This window comes from Papaver somniferum, unplaced genomic scaffold (genome assembly GCF_003573695.1).
Source record: "Papaver somniferum cultivar HN1 unplaced genomic scaffold, ASM357369v1 unplaced-scaffold_21, whole genome shotgun sequence".
Classification (NCBI taxonomy): Eukaryota; Viridiplantae; Streptophyta; class Magnoliopsida; order Ranunculales; family Papaveraceae; genus Papaver; species Papaver somniferum.
This window is the reverse complement of record NW_020631041.1, coordinates 8,293,455-8,312,392: the sequence shown is the minus strand read 5'-3', so window position 1 is coordinate 8,312,392 and position 18,938 is coordinate 8,293,455. Positions and strand designations below refer to the sequence as shown.

Sequence of the window (18,938 nt, the reverse complement as noted above, 5' to 3'; positions counted from 1 at the left end):
GTTTACCACACTTGGATGAAATTCAAACAATTCAACTAATCTGACATAATGGGTATGCACTTGGTTTGAAAGTTTCTTTAGCAAACAAATTACAGAATTTGAAGTTGTGAAGAGGAGTATTATTGCATGGTGTATTTGTACTGAAAGATGTGACAAAGTCTTCTAGAATAACAATTATTCTCCATAGAAAAATCCAGAAGATGTAATCTCTCAATCGAGGAGCATACATTACTATTATGTAATAATAGTAAAAGTGAATTTTAAAAAGCATTATTCACGGTCTTCACCCTGTATATATATTTTTACTATTAATTTTGATGGATCTTTTTATGATAATTCTGGTGGCATTGATCTTATTATTCAGAATTTTGCAGTTGCAGAACATGCAACAAGGTGCAACCACCTGAGGGATGTGAGAAGTGCAGAACAAGCCGAATGTATGGGACTATGGGAGGATGTTAAATGGGCTAAAGAGCTGAATCTAGAGAGCCTAAAGTTCGAGCATGGTTCTAAAGTTGTGGTAGATGTCGTCAATTAGAGTAATCCAACATTTGGTTGTTGATTGTCATTGATTGATCCTAGGATATTGGTCTTTGGTACCATCCAAGTTATTCCTTGTATTTGACTAGAACTCGCAGTTCCTGCTTGAGTAAATCAAGTCAAGAGAGAGGTATAAACTCGTTAATATACTTTTAATTGATTGAGTCTTGTTGATTATCTTAAAAGTATATTCGAGTTAGTCCATACAGATTGCTAAGCGAAATATTGGGTGTTGTTGTTAGACCCCCGGTTTTTCACCAAGAGGTATAATTTTTGAAATACAACTTAACATCTTTTATAAAATTTCGTAATCTCCAGTCTGTGAAGTAATCTTCATTTACGCACAACCTGTATTATTTCAATTATAAAGATAAAACAATATAATGTGGAAATTGAAATAACACAGACACCAGAAAAAAAATTTAACGAGGAAACCGCAAATGCAGAAAAACCCCGGGACCTAGTCCAGATTGAATACACATTGTATTAAGCCTCTAAAGACACTAGCCTACTCCAAGCTAACTTCGGACTGGACTGTAGTTAAACCCCAATCAGTCTCCCACTGATCCAAGGTACAGTTATGCTCCTACGCCTCTGATCCCAGCAGGATACTGCGTACTTGATTCCCTTAGATGATCTCACCCGTTACTAAGATTTGCTACGATCCAAAATCGCAGGCTTTGACAATAAAAAAACCTGTCTCACACAGACAAGTCTATCAAAGGATCAATTTGTCTCCCACAGATAAACCCTAAAGGTTTTGTTCCGTCTTTTGATAATAATCAAGGTGAACAGGAACCAATTGATAATCCAGCCTTATATTCCCAAAGAACAACCTATATTAATCAATCACCTCACAACAATCTTAATCGTGTGGTAGCGAAACAAGATGTTGCAGAATCACAAATGATGAGACGAAGACGTTTGTGATTACTTTTTATATCTTGCCTATCAGAGATATCAATCTCAATACAATCAATCTGATAGTACTCGTACGATAGAAGATGCAAGTCAGATCACACAATTACGATAAAAGTAGTATCGGTCTGGCTTCACAATCCCAATGAAGTCTTTAAGTCGTTAACCCGGTTTGAGAAAAGAAAACCAGAGGTTAAAGGAGAATCGACTCTACTATGAAAACTAGTATCACATGTAAGGTGTGGGGATTAGTTTTGCACAATACTAGATGTCTCCTTTATATGGTATTTCAAATTAGGTTTTGCCTTGGTCATAAAGCAAACAATATCCACCGTTAGATGAAAACCTGATTTAAATTCAAGTTAATATTTCTTAACCGTTAGATCTAAAACTTAGCTTCTTACACACACTTGACAATGCACACTTCTAGGGTTGTTAACCGTACCCAAACGTATACACTTGTTGGTTCAACAATAGTTAACCAAAAGGTTAGCCATACGAGCATTTCATATCAACCATGTTCTTCTTCACCATAACTAGTTCAAATGACTTCAAATGAACTAGTTAGAGAGATGTTCAATTGCAAGGAAATCTCGTGTACTACACAAGACACAATTGAAGCAAAGATGATTTGATTCACTTGAATCGGTTCATGAAATTTTATAGCCACGGTTTACAAAATGCATTCCTTAGTCTTTTTAAGTTTAATTTCAGAAATCATCTTCAGATATATAACCTTTCTCAAGTTCGCAGACTAGGTTCGCGGACTTAAGCAACCGGTAGAGTTTACAAACTCCAGCAGAAAATCTCGGCAAAGGCCTTCCATCGGTTCGGGACTAGTCTAGTTTGTCAAGTCCAGTAGAATTTCTCGGGATGAGAAGTTCGGCAGTTCGCGGACTGAGTTCGCGGACTTGGCAACAAGCCATTCTTCCGGTTTCTCTTGATCAACAAAGTTCGCAAACTTTGGTTCAAGGAATAGGACTTATACATAAATGTGTTTCCACAACAATGTTTATGTCCACCATTGGTTATGTAATCTAAACTCTCATTTTAATCATTGAAACATTATTAGAGGACGTTATATAGTTGTTATTCACAAACCATTTCTCGTCAAAGCAATTTTCAAAGTGATTGAAACATATCATGACTTTTGTCACTAGGTAAAGATAAACTTGATCGAACCGAAACGCTTACCAACACATATTTCGAGATATAGATAGGCGAGGTATACTCGGCTCTAAATACCAAATTTGTATAATCCAAATCTATATATATAGCATACGACTTCTTGTCTCAAAGAGTAGGAGATATAGTAGATATACTTTTGAGTGACAGATAAGTTCAAGTCTTCACATACCTTTTTGTCGAGAAGTTCCACCGGTTCCTTGAGTAGTTCTTCTTCTTGTATGATGAATCTCCATGAAGTCCTTGAGCTCAACTACACTTTGTATCCTAGTCCGAGTCTTAGTTATAATAGACTAGAAATCAAGACTTATAGTTTTGATCATAACATTGACAAACATGCTTGAGATAGAAACGCATGCGAGTTCGACCGAGCAATGCTCTAACAATCTCCCCCTTTGTCAATTTTAGTGACAAAACTATCAATACATATGGAATACAAAAAAGATAAATAAACTTTAGTAGCTCCTATTCCACATGTCTAATCTTCAACATTCCTCGAAATCTTCGTCACTTCCAAGTACTCCAATGATCCCAAAGGTTGTAAGTTTAGTATCACCGTTGTTGAAGATCCGTAGCTATAACAATGAGAAAGCATCGGTCTCGATCATTGTTATACAGTGTCATAATATTATTACACAGTGTCAAAGTTCAATTGTATCACAACTTCAACAATAATACTATGGTGATATGTATCACTCCTCCTTAGTCAATACTCCATCTCACATGGAAACCACTCCCCCTTACACAATGATCCGAAAATCATATGTATTTGTAGTGTGAACTACATATTGATTCTCCCCCTTTTTTTCAATAAAATTGGCAAAGGTACAAGAATGGGATCATAATGAAATTTCCGTAAGAAACATTTCATGACTAAAAGAAAATACATACCATCTAATTTAGATGCAATCATATAGCCGAAGCTAATAGCATTCATCAAGGAGTTTAAAGATACAAGAGAACCCCTCTAATATTCCACAACCGCACTCCCCTCAAGATATTACTATTAAGCACAAGTTCAAAATAACTCTCCCCCATTTGATGTCATTCCCGAAAGAACAACAAGAGCGACCTTAATTTAAAAAGAAAATAAGGTTTTTATTGGACACCAAAAACCATGAGAATGATTTTCTATATCCAAAAACTCAATCAAATTAATCACAAGTAAACCCATGATTAATTTAATCAGAATACTCAATCAAATTAAACACAAAAAGTGATCAACTTAATTGATTATGCTCGACATAAGAGAACTTACGGAGCATACGACTAACATAACCATTAGAAAATGAATAGGATAGTCATTCATATACTCAACATAAGAGGAATCTTACGGAGTATGAAGATACTCAACTAGATTAATTATAAGTGAACCCATAATTAATCTAATTTGAATACACAACCAAACTAATTACAAAAGTAATCAATTTAATTGCCATTTGTTTTGCTCAACATAAAAAGAGTTATGGAGCAATAACTAAATAACCAAGCAAGATGATTAATTTAGTTCAAAAATGCTCAACATAAAGTAGCTTACAGAACAACCAACAAACCTAATCAAAAATTAATCAACTTGGTTATATCGTGCTCAACATAAGACACATTACGGAGCCTCACAGTAATACATAAAATATGGATCAGAGATGATCAATACCGCGGAATACTCTAGGATTCATTCTATCTTCAATCACTATTTGCATAACGATATTAATAAACATAATCCTTGAAAACAAAAGACTTTAACCTATCTTCCATCAAAGAATTGACAATATAGGATTAAATTTTGTATTTGTCAAAAGTCTATTCATTCTTTTACCAGTACGTGAATACCGATCACAAACGACTTTACTTTTGACAATATATGGGACCTTCAAGTTCACGGACGTAAACATACATATCCCATCACAAATTGCAATATAACAAATCATAAAGATTAATACTGCAAAAACATCATCCTCCAAATATTTTTAGAATTTAACACCAATAAACCTAAAAAAAATAAGATGAAAAATAATAGTCGTGTGTAGTCATAATCATTGTTATTCAAGCACTAGTTATTCTTCCAACTAAACCAAAAAGAAGAGATACTAGGCAAAAATTGAATCAGGTTTCTTTGACGACTTTATACCTTTGAAACGGACCATCAAAGTAAGTATCGCTGATATCCTTGATATTCTTGACAGTCGAAACACCATGTTCAAGGGTTAAAACATTAGTTTTTCGATCAACAATGCGAGCAAGATGTCTAGCTTTGGCGCAGTCAAGGATAACTTTCTTCTGATTCCTGATTAAGATATTCTGATTACCAAAGATTTTTGCCTGTCCATCAGTAAGATGGTTTATCTGCAATTGAAGGTTAGCAAGTTCGTTCTTAACCTCACTTTGAACGAGAATTAAATCCTTGACAGATTCTTCAATCCAAGAGTTATACTCTTTTCTTTCGAGCATCTTCTTAAGAACAAAATCTTGAGCTGGATCACATTCTTTTAGGTCTTCCTCCATCATAGGGTTTACTTCTTCTTTAGGTAGAGTTTCCATAGACATCCTTTTCGAAGATTAAGAACACATATATGAGATATATATATATATATATATATATATATATATGTTAAGGGTACACCCTAGATGGAAACCCTAGAGTTCCTTGAGGATATATGGATGTTCGTGGACTAAGCCATACGCCAAAAAAAAAAAGAGACCCAGCCAGGAAAACTGTATACTGTGTCGCTTTCAAAAAATTTCAGCCCTAAAAAGAAAGGTCACAGTGAAGAAAGAAAGAAATACTAAAGACTCACATCATAAGATATCAAACATACAAACTAATGAAAATCAGCTAATTACTTGAGCATCTCTCAAACATCATCCTTGTATCTCTCAAGTTAGATACAAGAACGGAACTTTCTGTTACTAGGTAGCAGAGGGAGAAATAGTCTCACCATAGGTTTTGAGAGAGTAGTTGTGATTTCAACCAGGATATCTGATCTCAGCATTTCTTGTATTTCCATGGTAGTTTCCATTTTTAGGGAAATTTCTCATAGATCTTCCTGAAAGCTCAAGAGAATGAGCTTTCTGATTACTGAGTTTAGGACCTCTAGAGATTGGTTCAAGAGGATTTTCCGAGATGGGTTTCCAAACTCTAGACTTAGATTCACCAGAGTTGTTCTTATAAACACATGTCATTCTTTCATCAGCAGCATAAGACTTTATAACACTAAAATGCACAGAAGTCCTGTAATGATTCCTAGGAAGGAGATCACTTTTATAAGATGTCTGGTTTCTTGTGAGCATGAGATTCACTGCAGTAGTCGACTGACTATTTACTCCATTGACAGTGGAAAGAAGCAAATTACAAAGTTTAGAAATTTGTTTCTTCCTGGGAAAATGATGAGTGCCAAATATTGTATATATTTACCCCTTTTTGTTGGCATTTAACTCATCTTTTGCGCATTAATTCTACATTTTATCCCATATTCTGTATTTTCATTGCTTTCAAGAATAAATATTTTTCTTACTTAATTTTGCATTTTTAGGCAATAAATAAAGTCTGGATGAATTGCGGAGCGGAATAGAGCATAAAAGTAGTGAAAAGCCGGGAGGAATTACGCAAGGAAGCCGCGAAGAATGTTGTGCACAAGACCAAGAGGGTAGAAATGGGCTCAAGAAGGAAGAATTGCTCTCAAAGAAGTTATGGGCCTGACATACCTAAGGCCCAAAACCCTTTCTCAAACCCATTTCCACTACCCAAGCCCGTATCGGATTTCAGCCGTCAGATCGAAGCATCTCAGCATCCTACGGTCGCTCCATCATCGCACATCAAACTCCGAAGCTCCCGCTGAACATCGCAACGCCCATCTCCATCTTGGGCCGTCCGTTTCGTTGCATTCCTCCATCCGACGGTCGCTACCCGCAGCTTCACATCTTATCGTTGGATCTACCTACCATTGTCACATCCTACGGACCAGATCGCGAAACTTCATCCCTCGCTGCAACCGCTACACACCACAGTACCAAACACCCTATCTACCTACCAAACGCCCCCTTCTTCCCAAATCATCGACCACTCTCTGCCACCCCCATTTCCAGAACCACCACCACCTGCTCTACCCTGCCACCATCTTCCCCGACCATCTCAGTTCACCTCGAGCCGCTCCTCACCATCTCCCAACACCACAGAGACCCATACCCACCATTACCTTCCCCCTAGCCTAGAGTTCTTATCAAACTCATATCTCTGCATCCTAGGTATGAAGTTGATAAGAAATCTCGAGCTAGGGTCTCAATTGGAGCGACAGGGAAGCAGAGAAGGCATCGTACAAGCATGGGTTGGAGCTATTTTGGTCAGTATGTAGAGTAATTTTCATTAATATTAAAAACCCTAATTTTCAAATTTGGGGATTATCCCAATTAGGGTTTGTAGAATTAGAATTTCCCTGTAAAAACTATAAATGCATAGTATGTGTGTGGTAGAAGAGCTCTCTGGCTAGCCAGGAACATTTTATTACATTAATTCTCAATTTTCATTTTGGCAACAGTGTATGTGTGAAATTGTTTATCAGTTGAATTTTTGTTGGAAGTTATGTTGGCATTACATTTGTATGCTGTTAGTAACATGTTAGCCATGAGCTAAGTCACATTAGCTAAGGGTTAGATGAAGCCTTAGTGCTCAGTTGGGTGGTGGAGTGTAGGTTGAAATTCTTGTAGAATGAATTGATTGAGAAATGGGGGGAGATTAGTGCTCAACTGTGCTTGTGATTTACTGTTCTGTCAAAAGACAGTCAATGCTAGGAGTGAATCAGTTGAGCAAGCTGACCATCCTTCCATTCCATGTTTGTATGCCATGGAACTTAGGCAAGCTTGAATTATCACTTAGCTCCATTAGGGATAGGAATTTAACCTAGAACCACACTATCTGACTAGGTCATTAGGTGGATTCAGAGCCTTAGTTTACCCCACACTCTCATTTTACAGTCACTTTCTGTAACTCTCTCTCTATTTTGTTTACTGCCCTCTTAAGTGTTTGTTCACTATTGGTTTATTTTGTGCAACTCCAATTCTGCTGTGCACTGGATATAGTGCACTGCTCTCCTCTGCCCTTAGCTTATAGCTTTGGTTATTTCATTGCCATCTTAGTTTCATTTCTACTGTGACTCATTGAACTGCCATCTTTGTCTTGCATCCACTGCCTAGTTTAGCCAACTTCAATCACAACCTCCTAATCCCTGTGGAACTGACCCTTCTTACCCACTAGCTACAACTTATCCCTGTATACTTGCAGACAAGTTGTGAGCAGTCACCTTTCTCTACACACCAGAAAACAATGGATAGCATAGTGATCCCCTTTTCCACAGAAAGTACAGGTTCGTGGAGAAGACGCAACAAACAGCATCTGTTTTAACTTTACAACCCTGTGAGAAGATTGTAAGTTATATAAACTTTTCTCGACACAATCTTCTTGTGGAGGATATTTCTTCATGTACTGTATGTCAAGAGGAACAATTGGAACAGAAGAATTTTTTCTTAAGACAGAGTTTTCATTTTCCAAGGTCATACACTGTTTATGGGCTAGTGAAAGTGATGCTTCTAGCTTCTCTTTTACAACACGAAGTCCGTAAAGTTCAGATGAATGCGTCTTGATCAAACGTTTTTCTCTAAATGAGCCTTCTTTGATAACCTTTTCAAGATCACAAATCTTTTCACGCTGTTGATTATTCTCTTGAAGGAGTTTCTCAATATCCTTAGAGAAGGACTCAATAATGTTATAGAGTACACGTTCTTGATTAATAGACTTTTCAAATTAATCGATGAGTTGATCATGATTCTGAAGATCAACAGACTCGGTAGAATTTTTTGCGATTCTGGTGATCTCCATTTCAGCTTTCGTCATTGTGTCCAATGTCTCATTGGAGGAAGAGTGATAAACGCAAGATGAGACAATCTTCCTACCTCGGGATTCGGAAGAATCAACTAAGGAACAATCATTTGAGGTATTACCGAGACAACTGACGTAGTTGAAAGCTTTAGGAGGCATTTTGATATGCGTAAGAGATTCTGACCTCAGACTCAGATTGCTACAAGCACAGACTTGTAAGGTCTTGTACGTGTTTGCCTGCTCTGATACCAATTGAAAAAGCGGGGGTCTAACAACACCACCCAATATTTCTCTTAGCAATCTGTATGGACTAACTCGAATATACTTTTAATAGAATCAACAAGACTCAATCAATTAAAAGTATATTAACGAGTTTATATCTCTCTCTTGATTTGATTTACTCAAGCAGGAACTGCGAGTTCTAATCAAATACAAGGAATAACTTGGATGGTACCAAAGACCAATATCCAATGATCAATCAATGACAATCAACAACCAAAGGTTGGATTACTCTAATTGATAATATAACGCACAACCTGTATTATTTCAATTATAAAGATAAAACAATATAATGCGGAAATTGAAATAACACAGACACCATAAATTTTGTTAACGAGGAACCCGCAAATGTAGAAAAACCCCGGGACCTAGTCCAGATTGAACACACACTGTATTAAGCCGCTACAGACACTAGCCGATTCCAAGCTAACTTCGGACTGGACTGTAGTTGAACCCAAATCAATCTCCCACTGATCCAAAGTACGGTTATGCTTCTACGTCTCTGATCCCAGCAGGATACTGCGCACTTGATTCCCTTAGCTGATCTCACCCACAACTAAGAGTTTCTACGATCCAAAATCGCAGGCTTTGACAATAAACAAATCTGTCTCACACAGACAAGTCTATCAAATGATCAATTTGTCTCCCACAGATAAACCCTAAAGGTTTTGTTCCGTCTTTTGATAATAATCAAGGTGAACATGAACCAATTGATAATCCCTTCTTATATTCCCAAAGAACAGCCTAGATTAATCAATCACCTCACAACAATCTTAATCGTATGGTAGCGAAACAAGATGTTGCGGAATCACAAACGATGATACGAAGACGTTTGTGATTACTTTTTGTATCTTTCCTATCAGAGATATCAATCTCAAGCCAATCAATCTGATTGTACTCGTACGTTAGAAGATGCAAGATCAAATCACACAACTACGATAAAAGTAGTATCGGTCTGGCTTCACAATCCCAATGAAGTATTTAAGTCGTTAACCTGGTTTGAGAAAAGAAAACCAGAGGTTAAAGGAGAATCGACTCTAGTATGCAAACTAGTATCACGCGTAAGGTGTGGGGATTAGTTTTGCACAATACTAGATGTCTCCTTTATATAGTCTTTCAAATCAGGGTTTTACCTTGGTCACAAAGCAAACAATATCCACCGTTAGATGAAAACCTGATTTAGATTCAAGCTAATATTTCTCAACCATTAGATCAAAAACTTAGCTTGTTACACACACTTGACAATGCACACTTCTAGGTTTGTTATCCGTACCCAAACATATACACTTATTGGTTCAAAAATAGTTAACCAAAAGGTTAGCATATGAGCATTTCATATCAACCATGTTCTTCTTCACCATAACTAGTTCAAATGACTTCAAATGAACTGGTTAGAGAGTTGTTCAATTGCAAGGAAATCTCATGTACTACACAAGACACAATTGAAGCAAAGATGATTTAATTCACTTGAATCGGTTCATGAACTTTTATAGCCACGGTTTGAAAACTGCATTCCTTAGTCTTTTTAAGTTTAAGTTCAGAAATCATCTTCATATATATAACCTTTCTCAAGTTCGTAGACTAGGTTCGCGGACTTAAGCAACCGATAGAGTTTACAAACTCCAGCAGAAAATCTCGGCAAAGACCTTCCGCCGGTTCACGGACTGGGTTCACGAACTAGTCTAGTTTGTCAACTCCAGCAGAATTTCTCGGGATGAGAAGTTCGGCAGTTCGCGGACTTGGCAACAAGCCATTCTTCCGGTTTCTCCTGATCAACAAAGTTCGCAAACTTTGGTTCAAGAAATAGGACTTATACATAAATGTGTTTCCACAACAATGTTTATGTCCACCACTGGTTATGTAATCTAAACTCTCATTTCAATCATTGAAACATTCTTAGAGGACGTTATATAGTTGTTATTCACAAACCATTTCTCGTCAAAGCAATTTTCAAAGTGATTGAAACATATCATGATTTTCGTCACTAGGTAAAGATAAACTTGATCGAAGCGAAATGCTTACCGACACATATTTCGAGATATAGATGGGCGAGGTATACTCGACTCTAAATACCAAATGTGTATAATCCAAGTCTATATATATAGCATACGACTTCTTGTCTCAAAGAGCAGGAGATAGAGTAGATAGACTTTTGAGTGACAGATAAGTTCAAGTCTTCACATACCTTTTTGTCGAGAAGTTCCACTGGTTCCTTGAGTAGTTCTTCTTCTTGTATGATGAATCGCCATGAAGTCCTTGAGATCAACTACACTTTTTATCCTAATCCGAGACTTAGCTATAATAGACTAGAAATCAAGACTTATATTTTTGATCACTAACACTGACAAACATGCTTGAGATAGCAACGCATGCGAGTTCGACCGAGCAATGATCTAACACTTGGGAATGTCTCTATGTCTCAAAATAGGCTAATAAGGTGGATGACTGTCTGTCTAAGTTAGCTAGAGTAGACAAACATGATTACATTTGGTCTACTTCTGGCCCTAATGATATATTTACGACTAAAGGAGGATATATAAGTATTTTTCTGTGATTTTGATTTAATAATAAAATCTTTCTTACTCCAAAAAAATAAAAAAATTACCGTATCATAGTGCACAGGTTGTTTTCGGTGGTCGGGATCAGGAAGTGGTAGGTGCGTCGGAGCTGGTCCATTAGGATTTTTCGCCATCTGAAAATTTTAAATTTTTAGATTGAATTTGTTTTTCAAAGTCATATTTTAAACCTCAAAATTCCTATAAGATGAGCAAATAATCTGGAAAAAAGAATGAAAACAAATTGTGATCATGATTTTTTTTATTGATTACTCAAAATTTGAATAATCAAAAAACGGTAAAGAAAAAATGGTTGTTTAGTACTAAGTAATATAAGATTTTTCCATTTTGGAAATCTCACGAAGAGGATTTAATAAAAAAGATTAAAAGGAAAACCGAAAAAGAGGGGACGTAGACCTCCAAAGAAATTAAAAGCATCGCCTAAAATGATAATTAGAGCTTGCGAAAAATAAGAACCTGCAAAGGATAAGTAGAACTATAGAATCCCTTTATAAGACATGAAAGTGGAAAATAACTTTTGTCTATAAGGATATATTCATTTTCTTGTTCTAAAACTTCTTTGGAACCGTGGATTGAAAAAAATCCCAACTGAAACTGTGCACTTAAGTATGTCGTAAATGAATTCATGATTTAATCAATTTTACCAGCGAAAAATTCGATTGTCTAATGAAATATTATAAAATTTATTAGCTTATGTTCTTTGATATTTAATATTTTAAATTTTACTTATTGAATTCCGAGAAATTATGATGTATACATTTAAAATGTAAGAAAAATCATTAATAAAGTTTATTTGCTTGTTACAAAGTTGTTGTGCAAGTTCAAACAGAATTTTTTTGCTTCACAAAACTTACGATTGAAAATTTTACATAATTATTGAAATTGACACATTGCAGAATGAACAACTAGATTCAAAACTATAGGATTAGTATCCTTGATTGGAACAAATTCTTCACTCGTATTGTTTAGGATTTCTCATGTATGCCGGTTGTTAAGTCGTCTCATATGAAACCTGCTTTGATACCAATCGAAAGAAAAGAGTTCAAAATCCGAATTAAATATTGATGAGTTAGATGTATGAGCCGAAGTAGATCATCAAATATGATATTAAAAAAAATAAAAGACTCCAAAAACAATTTCAAAAGGAAAAATCTACTTTCATTACCAAAAGAAGTTGTTGATGGTGAACAAAACTCACGTCAATTCTTGTCAGTTGGAAATTGGTCAACAACCTTTCCAACTTATATTAGTGGTGATGTGATTTTCACCCACTTTGTCTCTAGGTCAAAACTGTCATCATCAATTCCCACTCATTAGATTTAAAACCCACTTTATAAAGTCCACCAAATTTAGATGTTCATTGATCATCCATCTTCTATTTTCTTTCACTAAAACACGCAAAAAAGGAAAGGAAAACAAAAACAATCTTTTTCATCATTTCTTTTTTTAGATTAGATCAATCGAACCCTTTTAGTCAATTAATATCCAATCAAGGGGTTTTTTTTATTACTATAAATGTTTAAATTTTTCATCAATAAAGAAAAACCCTCTCATCATTTTTTTCACCATTTTTCTTTTCTTAAGAAGAAAGATACATAGACATGGTAGGGATGACAAAATTCATGAATCTTTTCCTTGTGATCCATATTTTATAAAGTTAACGACGACTGCAATATATTTTAATTAAGTTTTTAACATCATTTACTTTTTTAACATATGGGATAAGTTTTTTTAAGTAAGTTAGTAGTGGAGGTGTAGTTTTAGATGAATAAGTTTTTGTTATGTTTGTTGATCGAAGAAACTGGAAGGAAGTTTTGTATTTGTGTTGTTACGGTGAAGATAACGGTAGCTCAAATGAATTTGAGTGTAATGATTACATGATCTTCATTGAACAACTTGTTGTGGTGGTGAAGGTTTAACAATATCAAGTGAAGATGCATGTTGGATAAATTGGTTAGTTGTGAATTGTGGAAAAGAATCAGACATGCTTGTAATCCTTCATGATTGGCAGGGCTCCTCCATCGCCTTCAAATTTCAGCCCTCCTTCTGCCCCGACCATACGAACCGATTCAGTTGTTCCAAGTGGAATAAGGCATGCATGATCATCTGAAAGAAGACAAGGTAAAGGAATCAACTCGAGGTTTGCAACTTCAATTAAGAAATCCAAAAGGTAACTGATTCAACCCTCTAGCATGTTAAGTTGTTAGTGTTTGAATTTCAACTCCTTAATCATCATAGTTCAAATATGACTAGCTTTACCTAATTCTGGAAACTAATACACTTAGTATTATGATATTTAACAACACGTACAATAACAACACATATATGATAAACATTTCATATGCTACGACTGATATAAACACCATAAGAAACAATTTATACTATACTAAGTTAGAAGAAGGAAATAGAAAGACCATTCTTATCTGTAATAAATTCATTGAACTGGATGATTACTGATCTGGCTTAACTTAAAAAAATAACAATATCAAATTATTTATGAAATGATAACAGTTATTACTATTATAAATTGTTTATTCTGTTGTAGTAGTCTTCTGAAGTTGTAATAACAAATGCAGTTTCTAATGTGCTTGTATAGTTGGAGTATCTGCTATGCATATTTTAATGGAATTTACTGCTGCAAGTGAACGTTGATAACTTCTTTTTCAATATCTTTGCGTTGATTGTGGTTGTGCTTTAACGACTCCAACACAAGGATGATGTTTAGTGCGCACCAAAAATTTCATTATTTCCCACATAAATGTATGCAGCTGTAAGATCATTTTCTTCTTGTTGACAAAAAATCTTATTAACCATATTGAATAGAATTAAGAAATAAAATTGGAGTACTACAAGGATAACAAAATCATAGAACTTTAGTAGTAGAGAGATAAAAAAAAAACTAATGAAACCCAATTGATTGAGACAAGGTGCATTTGAGAGTAAAAATTTTCTTATATAAAAAAAAAAATCTGGATCTTTTGAAAGAATATCTATTGGGATCCGACGGTGGAAAAAAAGAAACCGTTAAAAATAATGGATAGTCACGATCATGTGTAAGTGGGGTGCAACAAAAAAATGGTCAAGCAAAGATTAACAGTGATACGAAAAATTAATTTCCATCAGTTTTGTGAGTTTCCGTATTAACTAAACTACAGGAACTCGGTTTCTTTCCGGCACAACATACCTACAGTAAAGAGAAAATATGTTCCCCTCTATAGCCATGCCAAGGGTTTTCACCCGCCTTAATCATAGCGATGCCCCATGATGATTGGATTTTGCTGGAATACGACTATACCCAAGCCAAAAAACCAACCATAGTACTTGGCCTTACCAAAACACAAAACAAGTTGTCGACAATAAACAAAACTCGCGTCAATTTATGATACCAATCATAGTGCTTGGCCTTACCAAAGAACTAAAATACGAAAACTCAGTTTCCATCATGCATCACTTAACTATAACGAAGAACAAATGTGTTCCCCTCTATAACCAAGCCAAGCATTTTCACCGGCTTTAAGCAAAGCGATGCACTGTTTGGCGTTCTCGAACGTGTCTATATCCAAGCCAAAACCCCAACCACAGTGCTTAGCCTTGCCATAACACAAAACAAGTTGTTGATGGTGAACAAAACTCACGTCAATTCAGGATACCAAATTTGAAAGTAGTCAACAACCTTTACAACTCATATCCATGGTAAGGTGTAATCCACCTACTTTATCTCCAAACCAAAATTCCAATTACTCATTCCCACCCATCAGATGTATAACCCACTTTATAAATTCCATCAAAACTTAGATGTTCAATGATCATCCATCCCCTCTTTCCTCTCTCTCTAAAACTGGCCAAAAAAGCAATCTTTTTCAACATCTTCTTTGGATTTGATCGATCAAATCCCTTTGATCGATTGATATCCAATCAAGGGGTTGTAAGATTCTCTTCTCTGATTCTATAGATATTAATTTAAACAAATTTGGTTTATTAAATGTGATGGAGATGGATAATATTGAATGTGTATCATCTTCAGATGGAGGAGGTGGGATGGAAAAAGAAGATATAAGAACTCATCATAATCATAATAATCAATTTTCATCATCAAAAGGATTAAATAATAATGGGATTTCTCCTGCTGCTACAAGTGTTCATGAATTGCTTGAATGTCCTGTTTGTACTAATTCTATGTACCCACCTATTCATCAGGTATGTTTTTAAGGGTTTCATTTCATTGTTTTATTTTGATTCTGTTTAGTGAATTTGATGATTGAGGTTCAATTGTGTTCTGGGGTTGGATCAAGTTTGGATTTTGTTGTGTTTAGGGTTGAATTGAAGGGATGAATGTTTGTGGGTATTCAAGGAATATTTGATTTACTACAATGAAGAAAAACAATTTGAATTGAACAATAGAGTTAGCGAAGAATGAGATGCCGTGGAGACCGAAACATTGAACACTTGGCCTAGTGAAAACTTTGGCCATAGTAATATAGGTTATTCACATTTTGGATGGTATTGAGATTCCGTGTTTGTCCGGTGGAAGTGTTTTGTTTTGTTGATATGGACCTTTATTAGCATGAGGGAATGGTTAGTTCTTTTGTTATTGTGTTTCTAATTGTTACAAGGGTGCTCCACCGCTGGTGTACGGCTTGATGTTATTGAGCAAGTTGATAGTGCAATTTCTGTTGGTATGTTTGAGAGCCAAAAAGAAAAACACTTTTTTCTTAGCAAGTCATGAAGAGGGCATGCATATTTTGTGGTAGAAGTTTAGGATTCGGTAGAGAGTATTTAGCTCTTGTATTGAGTAGCGTAAGAACATAGATAGGTCCATCTGTTGGCCAGGATTGGATGGGACAGGACGGGAAGGAATCTGCTTGGTGTGATTTTATTGGATGTTGGGATCATAGATGGTATTTGGCTAGGATTAGGCTTTCGTCATCTTATTACATAGAAAATTTAAAATGACTGCAATAAGTAATTGGGCATTCCCTTGTTCTGAAAGTCACTAGTCTTTTTCATTTAGATATCAAGTGAAAGCAGGTGACGTTTTGAACTTAGAATTGTAGCTGTTGGATTTTTTTTTTAATCTTTTCAAGCTATGTCTCGATCTAATGTTAACCCATGTTTTATTTTGATAGTTCGAAATATTAATGTTTACCTTGATCTGCATAGTAATTTGAAGAAGCAAAAAACAAAAAAGTGCGACGTACTGTTATGGAACAAGTTGATAGTGCAATGTCTGTTGGAATGTTTTTGAGAGCCGAAAATACAAGAGTTAGCTTGACTTTAAAAAAAGCAGATTTTGCTTTGCAAGATGTTGTGGTAAAAGTTTGGGAATCGGAAGAGAGGATTTAGCTCTTGTATTTAGTAGGATAAGAACTTAGATAGGTCCATCTGTTGGTTAGGATTGGATGGGACAGGACGAGATGGAATCCACATGGTGTGATTTTCTTGAATATTGGGATGTAGATGGTGTTTTATCATAACCTTCCATATTTGTGTGTTGTCCAGAAACATTAGGCTTTCGTTACTTCGTCGTCTTATCACGTTGAAAATTTAAAACGACTGCAATAAGTAATTTTGCATGCCCTTGTTCTAAGATGTTTGAAGTGAGTTAGCAATCTAGAAAAAAATGGAGAACGTTTAAAAGTCACTAGTCTTTTTCATTTACGCATCAATTGAAAGCAGGTGAGGTTTTGAATTTAGAACTGTGACTGTTAGTTGTTTCTTAAAGCTGTCAGCGTCTCGATCTATTAAATGTTAAGCCATTTTCTATTTTCAAAACTTACAAATAATGCATTTTTACTTTGATCTGCGCAGTAATTTGAGGAAACGGAAAACAAAAAAAGTGTGTTTTGGTACCTTCTAACGAATAAAAGCATTTTTGCAGTGCCACAACGGGCACACATTGTGTTCGACTTGTAAAACAAGGGTACACAACCGGTGTCCCACCTGTAGACAGGAGCTTGGAGATATCAGGTGCTTAGCATTGGAGAAAGTAGCTGAATCCCTTGAGCTTCCCTGCAAGTATGGCTCCCTGGGATGTCCAGAGATATTTCCGTATTACAGTAAGCTCAAGCATGAGGCTCTGTGTAACTTCAGACCATATAACTGTCCATACGCTGGATCAGAGTGTGCTGTTGTTGGTGATATTCCGTTTCTGGTCACCCATCTGCGAGATGATCATAAAGTAGACATGCACACCGGATGTACATTCAACCATCGATATGTGAAGTCTAATCCCCGTGAAGTTGAAAATGCTACCTGGATGTTGACTGTAAGTGTGATTTTTCAGCATCTCCTGTCTTTGTTCTTGCCTTGCTATATATGAAGAATCCTTGAATAGTAAACTCTGATAAGCCACTCATACTACAAGAATCTCTAATAAACCATGCTTCATGCCATCATGTATGAATTCAGACCGACAAAAATGGTTTTAAAGAAGATATTTTTCTTAGTACGTACTACCAATGGTCAATCAGTCACTGTATACATCATTAGTAAATGTTCCAACTTTTAAAGAAGCAACCATCCGCTCCCACTTACTTGCTTGTCCTTCTTCTTTTTCTGTTTTTTGCGCTTCAGGTCTTCAACTGTTTCGGTCAGTACTTTTGCCTGCACTTTGAAGCCTTTCAACTCGGAATGGCCCCCGTTTACATGGCGTTCCTACGATTCATGGGAGACGAAAACGACGCTAGGAACTACAGCTACAGTTTGGAAGTCGGAGCAAACGGAAGGAAACTCATTTGGGAAGGTACACCACGCAGCATTCGCGATAGTCACAGGAAAGTGAGAGACAGCCACGACGGACTGATAATCCAGCGAAACATGGCACTATTTTTCTCTGGCGGGGACAGGAAAGAACTGAAGCTGAGGGTGACAGGGAGGATATGGAAGGAACAACAAAACCAAGAAGCTGGGGTGTGCATACCAAACCTTTGTAGTTGACAGGAAAATGTATGATTGCTTCTTGTTTTATGCTGTTTCCATCAGTTGATGATTTTTCTTATTTCTTTCTGTTTCTGTCCGTCTCTCTCGATTCGCTTTAGACTGTTTGCTGCATGCATGTGTGAAAACAAGTTTGCTGATAAAAAAGTAATCTAATGGCAATGAGATAGAAAATCTTTGGAGGATTCATTCAACTATAAATATTTACTTACCTATATTACTATTATTACTAAAATAAATTTTTTACAGTTTTTTTTCTTTTCTTTTTCTCTCTCATCTGATTCATCGCTGTGACGGTGTTTGTCTTTTTGCTGAGTCATCTGACTCAGTCTGATTCATCCTAACCCAAGCCCAAATAACTTCTATATAAAGACCCCAACCAATCACAAATATTTATTCAAAGGGATATTTAACGTTTGGTACCCAACAAATATCTTTTTTTTAAAAAAAAAAAAAAAAACTTACGCAGTGCCCAAGGAAGGTGATACATAGTTGTGCAAGTGGTGTCATTGTTTGGACAAACATCAGACCCACTGCTAAGTTTCTTACAGACGATAGCTATATTTAAAGCTTGCAAGTTTTGGGTTCTATGAAGAAGTTTAAGACCCGTTAAGACAAAAGTTACAGGTTTAATG

General features: G+C 35.9%; 1 protein-coding gene across 1 annotated transcript; it reads left to right on the top strand.

Annotated features, from left to right (window-relative positions):
* The first annotated feature begins 15,176 nt into the window (after positions 1 to 15,176).
* LOC113339950 (E3 ubiquitin-protein ligase SINAT5-like) lies at positions 15,177 to 18,497 on the top strand. The gene is made up of 3 exons (XM_026585167.1): positions 15,177 to 15,564; positions 17,246 to 17,632; positions 17,941 to 18,497. Exons 1-3 carry the CDS (start codon positions 15,355 to 15,357, stop codon positions 18,301 to 18,303), a joined length of 960 nt encoding a protein of 319 aa, XP_026440952.1. The 5' UTR covers positions 15,177 to 15,354; the 3' UTR covers positions 18,304 to 18,497.
* The last annotated feature ends 441 nt before the right edge of the window (positions 18,498 to 18,938 follow it).